This window comes from Ornithorhynchus anatinus, chromosome 6 (genome assembly GCF_004115215.2).
Source record: "Ornithorhynchus anatinus isolate Pmale09 chromosome 6, mOrnAna1.pri.v4, whole genome shotgun sequence".
NCBI lineage: Eukaryota > Metazoa > Chordata > Mammalia > Monotremata > Ornithorhynchidae > Ornithorhynchus > Ornithorhynchus anatinus.
The window spans coordinates 22,433,378-22,445,566 of NC_041733.1; the positions used below are offsets into that span (position 1 = coordinate 22,433,378).

The 12,189-nt window shown below is 54.1% G+C and overlaps 1 protein-coding gene and 5 non-coding genes across 6 annotated transcripts; 3 read left to right on the forward strand and 3 right to left on the reverse strand.

The window, feature by feature from the left end:
- Positions 1-101: 101 nt before the first annotated feature.
- CCDC115 (coiled-coil domain containing 115) lies at positions 102-5,186 on the forward strand. The gene is made up of 5 exons (XM_029067920.2): positions 102-289; positions 2,824-2,927; positions 3,280-3,392; positions 3,967-4,152; positions 4,375-5,186. The coding sequence occupies exons 1-5, from the start codon at positions 131-133 to the stop codon at positions 4,497-4,499; spliced, it is 687 nt and encodes a 228-aa protein (XP_028923753.1). The 5' UTR covers positions 102-130; the 3' UTR covers positions 4,500-5,186.
- A 958-nt stretch (positions 5,187-6,144) lies between these two features.
- TRNAE-UUC lies at positions 6,145-6,216 on the forward strand. Its single transcript has one exon. It is a non-coding gene; the product is annotated as a tRNA-Glu (tRNA).
- Positions 6,217-7,903: 1,687 nt separating this feature from the next.
- TRNAE-UUC lies at positions 7,904-7,975 on the forward strand. The gene has a single exon. It is a non-coding gene; the product is annotated as a tRNA-Glu (tRNA).
- Positions 7,976-8,186: 211 nt separating this feature from the next.
- Positions 8,187-8,258, reverse strand: TRNAE-UUC. The gene has a single exon. It is a non-coding gene; the product is annotated as a tRNA-Glu (tRNA).
- A 681-nt stretch (positions 8,259-8,939) lies between these two features.
- Positions 8,940-9,011, reverse strand: TRNAE-UUC. Its single transcript has one exon. It is a non-coding gene; the product is annotated as a tRNA-Glu (tRNA).
- A 567-nt stretch (positions 9,012-9,578) lies between these two features.
- On the reverse strand, positions 9,579-9,650 carry TRNAE-UUC. The gene has a single exon. It is a non-coding gene; the product is annotated as a tRNA-Glu (tRNA).
- Positions 9,651-12,189: the final 2,539 nt, after the last annotated feature.

Consider the following 12,189-nt stretch of genomic DNA (forward strand, 5'->3'; position numbering starts at 1 on the left):
AATGAGGCGGCCGGGTGGGGCGCGGCCCCCGCCTTGGGGGCCGCCGATTGGACGAGGGCGGATGACGGACGGCCGGGGCGGAAGTGGCCCGTGGGAAGGGACGGCGGCGGCGCGGTGACGCGGGGACGGGATGGCGGAGGACGGGGAGGGGGAGGGGGAGGGGCGGCGGTGCCGCCGCCGGCGGCTCCGGACCGTCTGCGAGGAGCTGGACCGCCTCGTGTTCCGCCTGCTGGAGGAGCTGGACGAGCTCCAAGGCAAGAGGGCCGCCTTCAACGGGCTGGTGGAGCAGGTGGGCCGAAGCCAGCCGCCCCCATCCTCCCCTCCCCATTCGGCCGGATTTATAATAATAATTCTAATAACGATGGCATTCGTTAAGCGCTTACTATGTGCCAGGCACCGTCCCAAGCGCTGGAGGAGCCAAGGTCATCGGGTGCCCCCCCCCCCCGTGGGGCTCACCGGCTTCATCCCCATTTTCCAGATGCGGTCACTGAGGCCCGGAGAAGATAATCATCATCATGTTGGTATTTGTTAAGCGCGCACTATGTGCGGAGCACTGTTCTAAGCGCTGGGGGAGATACAGGGTCATCAGTTGTCCCAGTTGGGGCGCCTAGGCTTCATCCCCATTTTCCAGATGAGATCAGTGAAGCCCAGAGAAGATAATAATCATGTTGGTATTTGTTAAGCGCGCACTGTGTGCGGAGCACTGTTCTAAGCGCTGGGGGAGATACAGGGTCATCAGGTGGTCCCACTTGGGGCTCACAGTCTTCATCCCTATTTTCCAGATGAGATCACTGAGGCCTAGAGAAGATAATAATAATCATGTTGGTATTTGTTAAGCACTTACTATGTGCCGAGCACTGTTCTAAGCGCTGGGGGAGATACAGGGTCATCAGGTGGTCCCACTTGGGACTCCCAGTCCTCATCCCCATTTGACAGATGAGGTCCCTGAGGCCCAGAGAAGTGAAGTGACTTGCCCAAAGTCACACAGCTGACAAGCGGCAGAGCCTGGAGCGCTTGCTGTGTGCAGCGCACTGTACTAAGCCCTTAATGATGATGGGATTTGTTAAGTGCTTCCTAGGCGCCCGGCACTGTGCCAAGCGCTGAACTAAGATGCAAGAGAAGCAGCGTGGCTCGGTGGAAAGAGCCCGGGCTCGGGAGTCAGAGGTCATGGGTTCAAATGCCGACTCTGCCACTTGTCAGCCGTGGGACTGTGGGCAAGTCACTTCACTTCTCTGGGCCTCAGTGACCTCATCTGTCAAATGGGGATGAAGACTGGGAGCCCCAGGATGATGACCTAGTATCGGCCCCAGCTATCTCCTACTACTTAATATCTACTTAGTTCTTAGCAATATAATAATTCCTTTCCACTTCAGAGCCCTCCTAAAATAATAATGTTGGTATCTGTTAAGCGCTTATTATGTGCAGAGCACTGTTCTGAGTGCTGGGGTAGATACAGGGTCATCAGGTTGTCCCACGGGAGGCTCACAGTCTTCATCCCCATCTTACAGATGAGAAACTGAGGCCCAGAGAAGTGAAGTGACTTACCCACACAGCTGACAAGTGGCAGAGCCGGAATTCGAACCCATGACCTCTCACTCCCAAGCCCAGGCTCTTTCCACTGACCCACGCTGCTTCATTTGCCCAAAGTCAGGCAGCAAACAAGTGGCAGAACCGGGAGCGGGAGTAGAACCCCATCTGGATTATGGTGTCAGCCTCCTCTCTGATCACCCTCCTGTCTCTCCTCGTTCCAGTCTATTCTTCATTCCGCTGCCCGGATCATCTTCCTACAGAAATGCTCTGGGCATGTCTCAAAAACCTCAAAACCTGCAGTGGTTGCCTATCAACCTCTGCACGAAACAAAACCTCCTCACTTTTGGCTTCAAGGCTCTCCATCCCCTTGCCCCCTACCTCACCTCCCTTCTCTCTTTCCACTGCCCACCCTGCGCACTCCGCTCCTCTGCCGCTCACCTCACCATCCCCCATTCTCGCCTATCCCGCCGTCGACCCCCGGCCCACGTCCTCCCGCTGTCCTGGAACGCCTTCCCTCCTCACCTCCGCCAAACTAATTCTCTTCCCCTCTTCAAGGCCCTACTGAGAGCTCACCTCCTCCGAGAGGCCTTCCCAGACTGAGCTTCCCCTTTTCCCTCTGCTCCCCCTCCGCCCTCTCTGCTCCTCCCTCTTCCCCTCCCCTCAGCTGAGCCCCCTTTCCCTCTGCTCCTCCCCCTCCCCTCATTACTGTGCTCTTTTGTATATATTATTACTCTATTTATTTTGTTAATGAGGTGTAGATCTCCTTGCTTCTAGTTATCTTGATGATGTCTTGTTTTTGTTTAGTTCCCTTTTGCTTTGCTATCCGTCCGTCTCCCCTGTTTAGACTGTGAGCCCGTTATCAGGCAGGGATTGTCTCTATCTGTTGCTGAATTGTCCATTCCAAGCGCTTAGTACAGTGCTCTGCACATAGTAAGCGCTCAATAAATTATTGAATGAATGAATGAATGAACCCCCAACCTCCAACTCCCAAGCCCGGGCTCTTTCCACTAAGCCACGCTGCTTCTCACGCCCCTACTCCCTCCCTCTGCTCTACCCCCTTCTCCTCCCCACAGCACTTGTGTATATTTGTGTCTATTATTTATTACTCTATTTTATTAATGATGTGTATATATCTATGATTCTATCTAGAATTCTATTTGTCACAAACAAAACTCGGGAATCCTGCCCTCCAGCCCCAGCATTTATGCGTTTACAATTCTGGGGTGATTTAGGGGATGCAAGGTGGATGTGTGTACCCCCTGACCACGCCTCCCCCGTTTTTCTCCTTCCCAGGGCTGGTTCTCCCTCTCTAAGGCCCGCTATGCCATGGGCAATAAGTCAGTCTCCACTCTGCAGTACGGACACCAGATGACCCCGCTTCTCCACGTCAGCATCAGGTGAGACTTCGGGGATCTGTTTTCCTGAGGAGGGTAGGGGGCACCGGGAGGGTTAGCCGCTTTGGATCTCTCCCTGACCTGAGTAAATGAAAAGCAGCGAGCCCCAGAGCCTTAGTGTCTCGTCTCCCAGCACTCAGTCATAGCCTTCTCCCAACTGTCTCTGGATTCTCTGTGAATTCCCTTTATCTGACCCACCGGTCCCAGCTCCTTGGTCTAAGAAGAGTGTGCCTTTGCTAGTGTCTTCGGCCTGAGGGGGATGGGTTGGAAGGAGGACGAGGATCCGGCTGGAGAGGGGTTCCTCTGTTTTTGGGGAGTGGCTAACCTGCGCTTTTCACTTCCCCCATCTACCCAGTGTCACCGAGGACGGAGAGCAGGAATTCCAGGTGGTGACCAGATCGTCTCATAGCCCAGAGCCACCGAGGACCGACCTTCCTCCTCCAGAGGAAATTGGGCCCCAGGAACAAGGTATGTTCCAAAGGAGACCGGGGGGACAGCGGGGAGGGGCGTTGACTGGGCCCGTAGGAAGAAGAACAACCAGGCTGGGGGGTTGGTGAGACAGGTTCATCCATCAATAGTATTATCGAGCACCTACTCCGTACAGAGCAATGTACTAAAGTACTTATACTTTGTACTAAATGTCCACTCGGAAGAGGACAGTAGCGTGAGAAGCTATTTCGAGGAGCTCTCAGCCTGGTAGAGCACGAAAACAATTCACAGAAGGGAGAAGGAGAAAGGGATGGTACAGACTAGTCAGTGCTGCAGTGTGGAAGGGATGCACCAAGAGCTACTCTGGGTTGTGCAGTTGGCTGACCAGGATGGGCAGCAGTGGCCAGGAATTCGGGGCAGGGTCAACCCTGGAAGCCCAACCTCTTCCCCCTCTCTAGGCTTACGACTGAACTGACCTTTTGGTCCCCTCTGGCCCTTGTTTCTCATCCTTCACCCAGCCTTGCCACTCCTCCTCCTCCTCCTCCCTTCCCTAACTTCCCAACCGAGGCCCATGGGCCCCCCTGACTCCGACCCGTCCTTCTTCCTTCCCCAGCTCTGCGTCAACGCAAGGGGCGACCGGAGGGAACGGCCCCGTCTGCGGCCACGACCCCCCCATCCAGTCCGAAGGCTCCCGGGCCCCAGGAGTCCAAGAAGTCTGCTCCCCGCCAGGACCCTCTGACCTGGTTTGGGATTCTGGTACCTCAGAGTCTGCGCCAGGCTCAGAGCACCTTCAGGGAAGGTGAGAGACACGAAAGCCGAGCGGGGAGACCATCTGCCATAGCAGGACGGGGGCATCGCAGCTCCAGCTGGGAGGAGGGAGGTTGAGGCCCTGGACCTCCTCTGAAAGAGAAGGGAGGAGGGCAGACCAACAAGCCAGACCACCCACCTCTTAGCACAGATTTGGGACGTGCTCTTGCAATGGCTTCAGACTCCCTACCCTTTCTGCTCTCTCTCCCCACAGGAATCCTGCTGGCCGGGGATATCGCCACCCTGCAGAACAGCATTGAGAAGGGCCGAGCCCGCTTCCGCACCCTGCACCAGGAGAAGCGGCAGTTGCAGGGCGCGTTGACATCTAAAAGCCCCTGAAAACTTTTCCAGAGGATCCGGGAGGTGGGGAAGGGCTTAACAAATACCAACATTATTAAGGGGCCAGACTGGAAACTCCTTACGGCCCAAGCCTCCTGCGCCATCCCTCCCACCTCACTAAACACAGATGTTCCCTGAATCCCACCTGTCTGTATCTGACTCAGCTCGCCAGCCGAAAAGGGAGAGTCACCGAACAGGGAGCGGACCCATTTGAGGTTATTAGGCTGAAGAGGCAGGCACGTAGATGTCTGAACACAGATATGAAGGGTAAATGAGCTACCGTCATCGTCATTAACATTTATTAAGTGCCTGCTGTGTGCAGAGCACCAAAGGTGGAAGTATTGATGGCCCACTCACTGGGGGTGCTGTTGTAGGGAGGGGGCAGGGCATGTGGTATCGTAGTCGTTCCCCCCACCCCCACCTCCACTGCGGGTGCAGGTCCAGTTAGCTGAAGTCCAAATGTTTCCAGGTATTTTGAGAGGAGGAATCAAAGAGACCTAGGATGATGGCAGCAGCCTTCTGGCCATTTCGAGGTTGCACCGGTGTTAAGTCCCAAGTGGTTTGCAAAGACCGTCTGTCCTAAGCTGTTCGCAGAGGGGGGCCCGGTGTTAAAATGGAGAGGAAGCTCTCAAAAAGTGACAGACAAGTCACAGCAATGTAAAATAAAAGTACACCTAAGGTTCCGGATCTCATGTGGTTTACAGTTTGATGGAGGACACGGGCTGACACAAACCGCACACGGACAACAGGTGGACATATATAACAGATCAACGCCTGAGCGCTCGGGTGGCCGAGGAGACGAGAAGGCCCAGGGATTTGGGGTGGCTTCTTCCAAGGGCGTGGACGCTGGGGAGAGAGGTGGTTCAGTAGACTTGAGGGGGAGAGTTCCATGAAGGGGGAAAGGTATAAGCCGTAAGTCAACTGGAGACGGGAGAGTCCAAGGGGAAATGCAGTGCGGTCAACTGTGAAATATGTAGGTATGGAGTATGTATGAAGTATCCGTCCTGCTAGGGCAGATGGTCTCCCTGCTTGTCTTTCGTGTCTCTCACCTTCCCCGAAACTGGTCTGAGCCCGGTGCTGACTCAAAGGTACCAGAATCCCAAACCAGGTCAGAAGGTCCTGGCCGGGAGCAGACTTCCTGGACTCCTGGAGCTCGGAAGCCTGCCCACTCCTCCTCATCAATACTCCTCCTCATCAATACTCCTCCTCATCACTCTTCAATCAATCAGTGCCCGGATTGGGTTCCGGAGGGGGCCGATGTAACAAGCGGGTGGTTAGCATTGAGAAGGGCAAGGGTGCGGGCACACTGCCAAGGGCAACCAAGATTGGGGGTGGGGGGGCAAGGGTGTGAAAAAAAAAAACAAATCCAGAGTGTCGAGGCTGGGCCATGACCTCAAAGACGAGCAGGTGGGGAGGGAAAGGGCGGGAAGCTGATGGGAATCGGGTTGAGGAGCAGAGACGGGACCGGCGCAAAGGGAAAAATCCCCTGCCTTGCAGGCCCGGGAATAGGGCGCGCGCGGGGGCACGTGGGCGCGCGCGCGCCCGGACCTCCCGCCCCCGCGCGCGCGCTTCGGCGCAGGCGCACTACCCAACATGCGGTCTGGCGAGGCTGGTGAAGGGATGCGGAGCAGCGCCTCCCCGTGGCTCCCATATGGTCTAGCGGTTAGGATTCCTGGTTTTCACCCAGGCGGCCCGGGTTCGACTCCCGGTATGGGAAGACCCCCCCCCCATCCTTATTTTGGGGACCCCCCCCCCCAAACTACGGCCCTTAGGGTGGGTCTTCCGCCCATCCTTTTAGGCGAGCAATCTACGGGGCAGCGCCCCCGGCCCCGAGGAAGAGCAGCATGGCCTAGTTCATTCATTCATTCAATAGTATTTATTGAGCGCTTACTATGTGCCGAGCACTGTACTAAGCGCTTGGAATGGTCAAATCGGTAACAGAGACATTCCCTGCCCTTTGACGGGCTTACAGTCAAATCGCCCTTCCTCCTCCGACCCCGACTTCTCCATTAGTTGTTCATTCCATCGTGCCTATTGAGCTCTTCCTGTGTGCAGAGCACTGTACTGAGCGCTTGGAAAGCAATAAAGAGAGATCCCTGCCCACGCCGGGTTGAGAAATCTCTGCCACTGCCTGAAGCCCGGGGGAAGAGGACAGGGAATGGCCACGAGCGGAGTCCGGTGCAGGCCAGTTTTCTGTAAGCGGTGTGCCAGAGTGCGGCTTCGCCCAAATGGGACAGAGGAGGGGCCAGGGGCATTATTATTATTATGGCATTTATTAAGCGCTTACTATGTGCCAAGCACTGTTCTAAGCGCTGAGGTAAATACAAGGTAATCAGGTGGTCCCACGTGGGGCTCACAGTCTCAATCCCCATTGTACAGATGAGGGAACTGAGGCACAGAGAAGTTGCCCAAGGTCACTCAGCAGACAAGTGGGTTATCTGAACTCCAAATGCGTCCAGGCCTTTTGAGGGGTGGAATCGCAATCAGAACCCCCGACCTCTGCCTCCCAAGCCTCTTGCCACTAGGCACTCGATTCTATTTATCTGCTATTGTTTTAATGAGATGTTCTTCCCCTTGATTCTATTTATTGCCATTGTTTTTGTCTGTCCGTCTCCCCCGATAGGGCAGGGACTGTCTCTGTTACCGATTTGTCCATTCCAAGCGCTTAGTACAATGCTCTGCACATTGTAAGCGCTCAATAAATACTATTGAATGAATGAATGAGTCAGGGGTTCTCGCCGAGCGGGAAAGGGTTAATGCGGCCGCCCGCTCCCGCACGTGGCCGCCAGGGGGCGACACCCCCCGCCGGCGCCGCGGAGGGCTCGGGCGGCGGCGCGCGCGCGCTCGGTCCTCCCGCGTGGCCCAGCGGTTCCGACCCCGCCCGGTCACTCTGCGCCGCTCCCGGTTCGAGTCCCGGCGGGGGAGCGTCGCGCAACAAGAGCCACCTGAAAAAGAGATTTCGGAACGGCGATTCACGCTACGCATTTGGGTGCAAACGGTTCCGGTCCGATAATAATAATGTAGGTGTTTGTTAAGCGCTTACTATGTGCAGAGCACTGTTCTAAGCGCTGGGGGAGATCCAGGGTCCTCGGGTTGTCCCACGTGAGGCTCACAGTTAATCCCCATTTTACAGATGGGGTCACTGAGGCACAGAGGAAGTGAAGTGACTTACCCACAGTCACTGCCCCAAGTTTCAGCTCAGTGCTTGGCACATAGTAGGCGCTTAATAAAAACCATACCTAATGGTCGACGGTTGGCTGGACGGGGCGGAGAAATGGAAAATGGTTCTAGGTTTCGGGTGAGATGCAGGAACGTGGTTTCAACCACTAGGAGGCACTAAAAGACATTGCAAGACGCCGCCGAAGTGGCTGGTGTGGCATTTCTGAGCCCTCTCTGTACAGCCCTCCCATATGGTCTAGCGGTTAGGATTCCTGGTTTTCACCCAGGCGGCCCGGGTTCGACTCCCGGTATGGGAAAGGTGAGATTTTTTGGGGGGAGGGGAATCCTCTGTTACCTCTTGACTCCGCATTTTCCGACCGCTTCTCCTTGCCATCCCATTTTGTTACTCGCGCTCAGCCAAAAGGGTCCACGACACCCGGGCCGCCATTACGGAGGGAGATGTGAGCGTCCAGGCCTCCCGAGCTGATCCACTAGTTCTCCAGGGTGACAAAAGGAAAATGAGCCCTCTTCCCATACCGGGAGTCGAACCCGGGCCGCCTGGGTGAAAACCAGGAATCCTAACCGCTAGACCATATGGGAAAGACATGAAAGGGTCTGCTGCCGGGGCTGCCGGGGCTGCGGGGGGAGAAAGGGATCAGCAACAAATAGAAACAATCCTTACCCAACAAAGGCCTCACAGTCTAGAATGGGGGGAGACGGACATCAAAACAAGTAAACAGGCATCAGTAGCCTTGCATATTCAGAGCAGGTCAGTGTTTGGGTGCCACGATGGGAAGGCCGCAACGGTTTATCCATTCATTCCATCATTTATTAGGCACTTATTCTTTGCAGAGCACTGTCCTAAGCGCTTGGGAAAGTTCACTACAGTAAGCAGTGACAATCCCTGCCCACAACGAGCTCGCAGTCTTCACACTGATTCACTAATTGTATTTATTGAGCGATTTACTGTGTGCAGAGCACTACACTAAGCGCTTGGGAGAGTAAAATACAACAATAAACACACTCATCCCCCGTCCACGACGAGCTTCCAGTCCCCTCAATCAGTCAATCGATCGATGGTGTCCGTTGAGCGCTCACGAGGTGCTAAGTAATCAATGCAATCGGGCTTGTCGCTCTTTTGTCGTAACGGAATCTTCCTATTCCGGGGACTTCCTGATTTTAAGTCACTAGTCTGAAATCAAGCAACTTTAAGAACAAATAAACTCGGAGGTAGGAACGGAGGAAAGGTCCGGTGGCTAAAGTTTAAAAAAGGTACAACCGTTCCCATACCGGGAGTCGAACCCGGGCCGCCTGGGTGAAAACCAGGAATCCTAACCGCTAGACCATATGGGAGCGCTAAAAACACCCTTCTCAGCGACGTCTACATCAGTGTGGTGGGGACCTGTCTCTTCACTGCCTCCTACCGGTTGGAACAGATTTATTGCATCCACGAAGAGCTTACGAAGAATAATAATTGTGGTATTTGCCTTAGAACCCGCTCTCCCACAGTCTCCCTCTGCTAGAAAAAGCGGTAAACGGACATTCGCACGGAAGAAAGCGAGGCGGCCACGTCACGCGGCGCTTGTTGCGCGACGCTCCCCCCGCGGGACTCGAACCGGGAGCGGCGAGGAGGGACCGGGCGGGTTCGGAACCGCTGGGCCACTCGGGAGGGCCGAGCGCGCGCGCGCCGCCGCCCGAGCCCTCCGCGGCGCCAGAGCGGGGGGCGGCGCGCCCCCTGGCGGTCACGGCCGGGAGCGGGCGGCCGCTTTAACCCTTTCCCGCTCTGAGTCCCACCTCGCCCAGAGGGGAAGCCGGGCTCGGCTCTCTCCTTCCCTCTGCTCTCTCCTAAAAGGATGAAGGGACGACGCCCCACCAACTCCCCGACGGGCCACAGCTCCACAATCCCCAAAACACTAAGGTTTCCCATACCGGGAGTCGAACCCGGGCCGCCTGGGTGAAAACCAGGAATCCTAACCGCTAGACCATATGGGAACCATGCAAAAGCGCCTCCCAGTAGATCACATAAGGTCGAATGTAGACCAGACGCTGCACCCATTTGCTTTTTTATCATTGCATTTCTAACGAGCTCTTTAAACTTCCATGTTTGCTATGTATAGTCTGAAGCCAGACTACTTGTTTTGTCGCCAGACTGCTTGTTTTGTTCTGCTGTCTCCCCCGTTTCGACTGTGAGCCCGTTACTGGGCAGGGATGGTCTATCTGTGGCCGAACTGTCCATTCCAAGCGCCTGGTACAGTGCTGTGCACATAGGAAGCGCTCAATAAATACGATTGGATGAATGAATGAAAGGGAGTGTACACATATGCACACAATACCGTCTCTCACCACCCCCTTCTCCCCCCTCTGGGGCTGCGGATCGTCCGGGCAGGGTCTTCTCCCCTGGCAGGGACCCTAATCAGCACGGCCCCGTCCACTGCCCCCCGATTCTCCAGTTTGGAGTCGTTTCAGAGCCCCGTGCACAATGCACCATTCCCAGTGCACTGCCTTGCAGATGTAGGGCCTACAAAACTATTCTTGAACATGAAGATAATGATAGACTTTTGATAGACTTTCTCCTGGTCCTGAGATCCAACAGGCCCTGGTCGGAGGGGGACCCCAGTAGAGAGGACTAGAGAGGCGCCCAGCCAGCCTTCGATGCTGACGAGAAAGAGGAGGCAGACTCCCCTCTCAGCACCCCACCCCGCCACAGTTTTGGAGACAATAATAATAACGATTGTATTTGTTAAGCGCTTACTAGGTGCAAACCACTGTTCTAAGCGCTGGGGGGACACAAGGTGGTCAGGTTGTCCCATTGTCCCACGTGGGGCTCACAGTCTTCATCCCCATTTTACAGATGAGCTAACTGAGGCCCAGAGAAGTTAAGCGACCTGCCCAAAGTCACACAGCTGACAAGCGGCGGAGCTGGGATTAGAACTATGGGATCTACTTCCATGTCTCAGCCCTCTTTCCCTTTTCTTCCACTCCCTTCCCCATCGCCCTGTCTTGCTCCCTTTATGACCCTGGACAAATCACTTCTCTGTACCTCAGTTACCTCATCTGTAAAATGGGGATGAAGACTGTGAGCCCCACAGGGGACAACCTAATTACCTTGTATCTTCCCCAGCGCTTAGAACAGCGTTTGGCACATAGTAAGCACTTAACAAATACCAACATTATTATTATTACTCATCCCCCCTCAGCACTACAGCACTTATGTATCTATCATTTTTTTATTTTAATCTGCCTCCCCCGCTAGACTGAAGCTCGTCATGGACAGCGAAATGTGTCTGTTGCAATGCACTTTTCTAAGAGTACAGTGCTCTGCACACAGTAAGTGCTCAATAAATACAATTTATTGAAATACAATTAATTCTATGCACCCCAATGTTTATTACAGTACTTGGCACATAGTGAGTGCTTAAAAAATACCACAATTATTTAGTTTTGGAGCCAACACACCAGGAGGACAGGAAGCCTGGCTTGGATCCCCTGGACAGAATGAGAAGCCACCCAGGGCAGGGCTTGGCTCTTCTACCAGAATCCTGTAGCTCTTTGGAATGGGGAAGGTGTGTGGGAGTTTGGGGGGGGAGTTCAGAGGGGTTTCCAAGAAGGGATCTGTCAGATGTGACGGGAGAAGGATTTCCAGGCAGGAGAGAGCAGAGCAATGTACAGATGTACAATGTACAATGTACAGCAATGTAGAGAGGAAGGAAGCAGAAGAAGAAGCTGGGATGGAGTGGGAGAAGAGAGTGGCTAAGTAGGAAGAAGAGAGCTGATGGAGAGCCTTAAAGCCAAAGGTCAAGTGTTTCTGCGTGGTGCAGAAGGAATGGGCAGCCATTGGAGGTTTTTGAGGAGTGAGGAGATGATTCAGTGTGGAGAAGGGGGAAGAGAGCGGGAGTCACTCAAGAGAAGGTATTTATGGAGCGTAGGAAACTCCTTGAAGGATAAAATGGCTTTGGTACATTGGAGAAATATTTGGAAACCAACAGAATAAAGTTCAATAAGGTAATACCCTCCCCGCCCCCCCAGTTGTTTAGGGTACTTGCCAAGTCAAACCACTGTTCAAAATAAAGCACTTGAGAGAATACTATATAAGCAAGACACACTAACTCTGCCCTACCATCAAATATAACTGAGCAGATCCAGGCAGGTTAGAGAGTAATTATGAATGGGAACAGAAGAAGTAGAAATTGAGTGGACGATAAATTTATCATGAATCAGCAACACGGCACTAATTCTAGGTTGATGAGTGAGGCTGGGAGGCATCAGTAAGAATATAGCATGGAAGTTCTGTGAAGATAAGCAGCAGGGCCTAGTGAATAAAGCACAGTCCTGGATGTCAGAAGGAGCTTGGTTCTAATCCTACCTCTGCCACTTGTCTGCTCTGTGACCTTGGGCAAATCACTTAATTTTTTGGTTCTTCAGTCACCTCATCTGGCAAACAGAGATATGACTGTGAGCCCCATGTGGGACACGGACTGTGTCCGACCTGATTAGCTTCTATCTATCTATCCCAGTGCTTGGTACAGTGCCT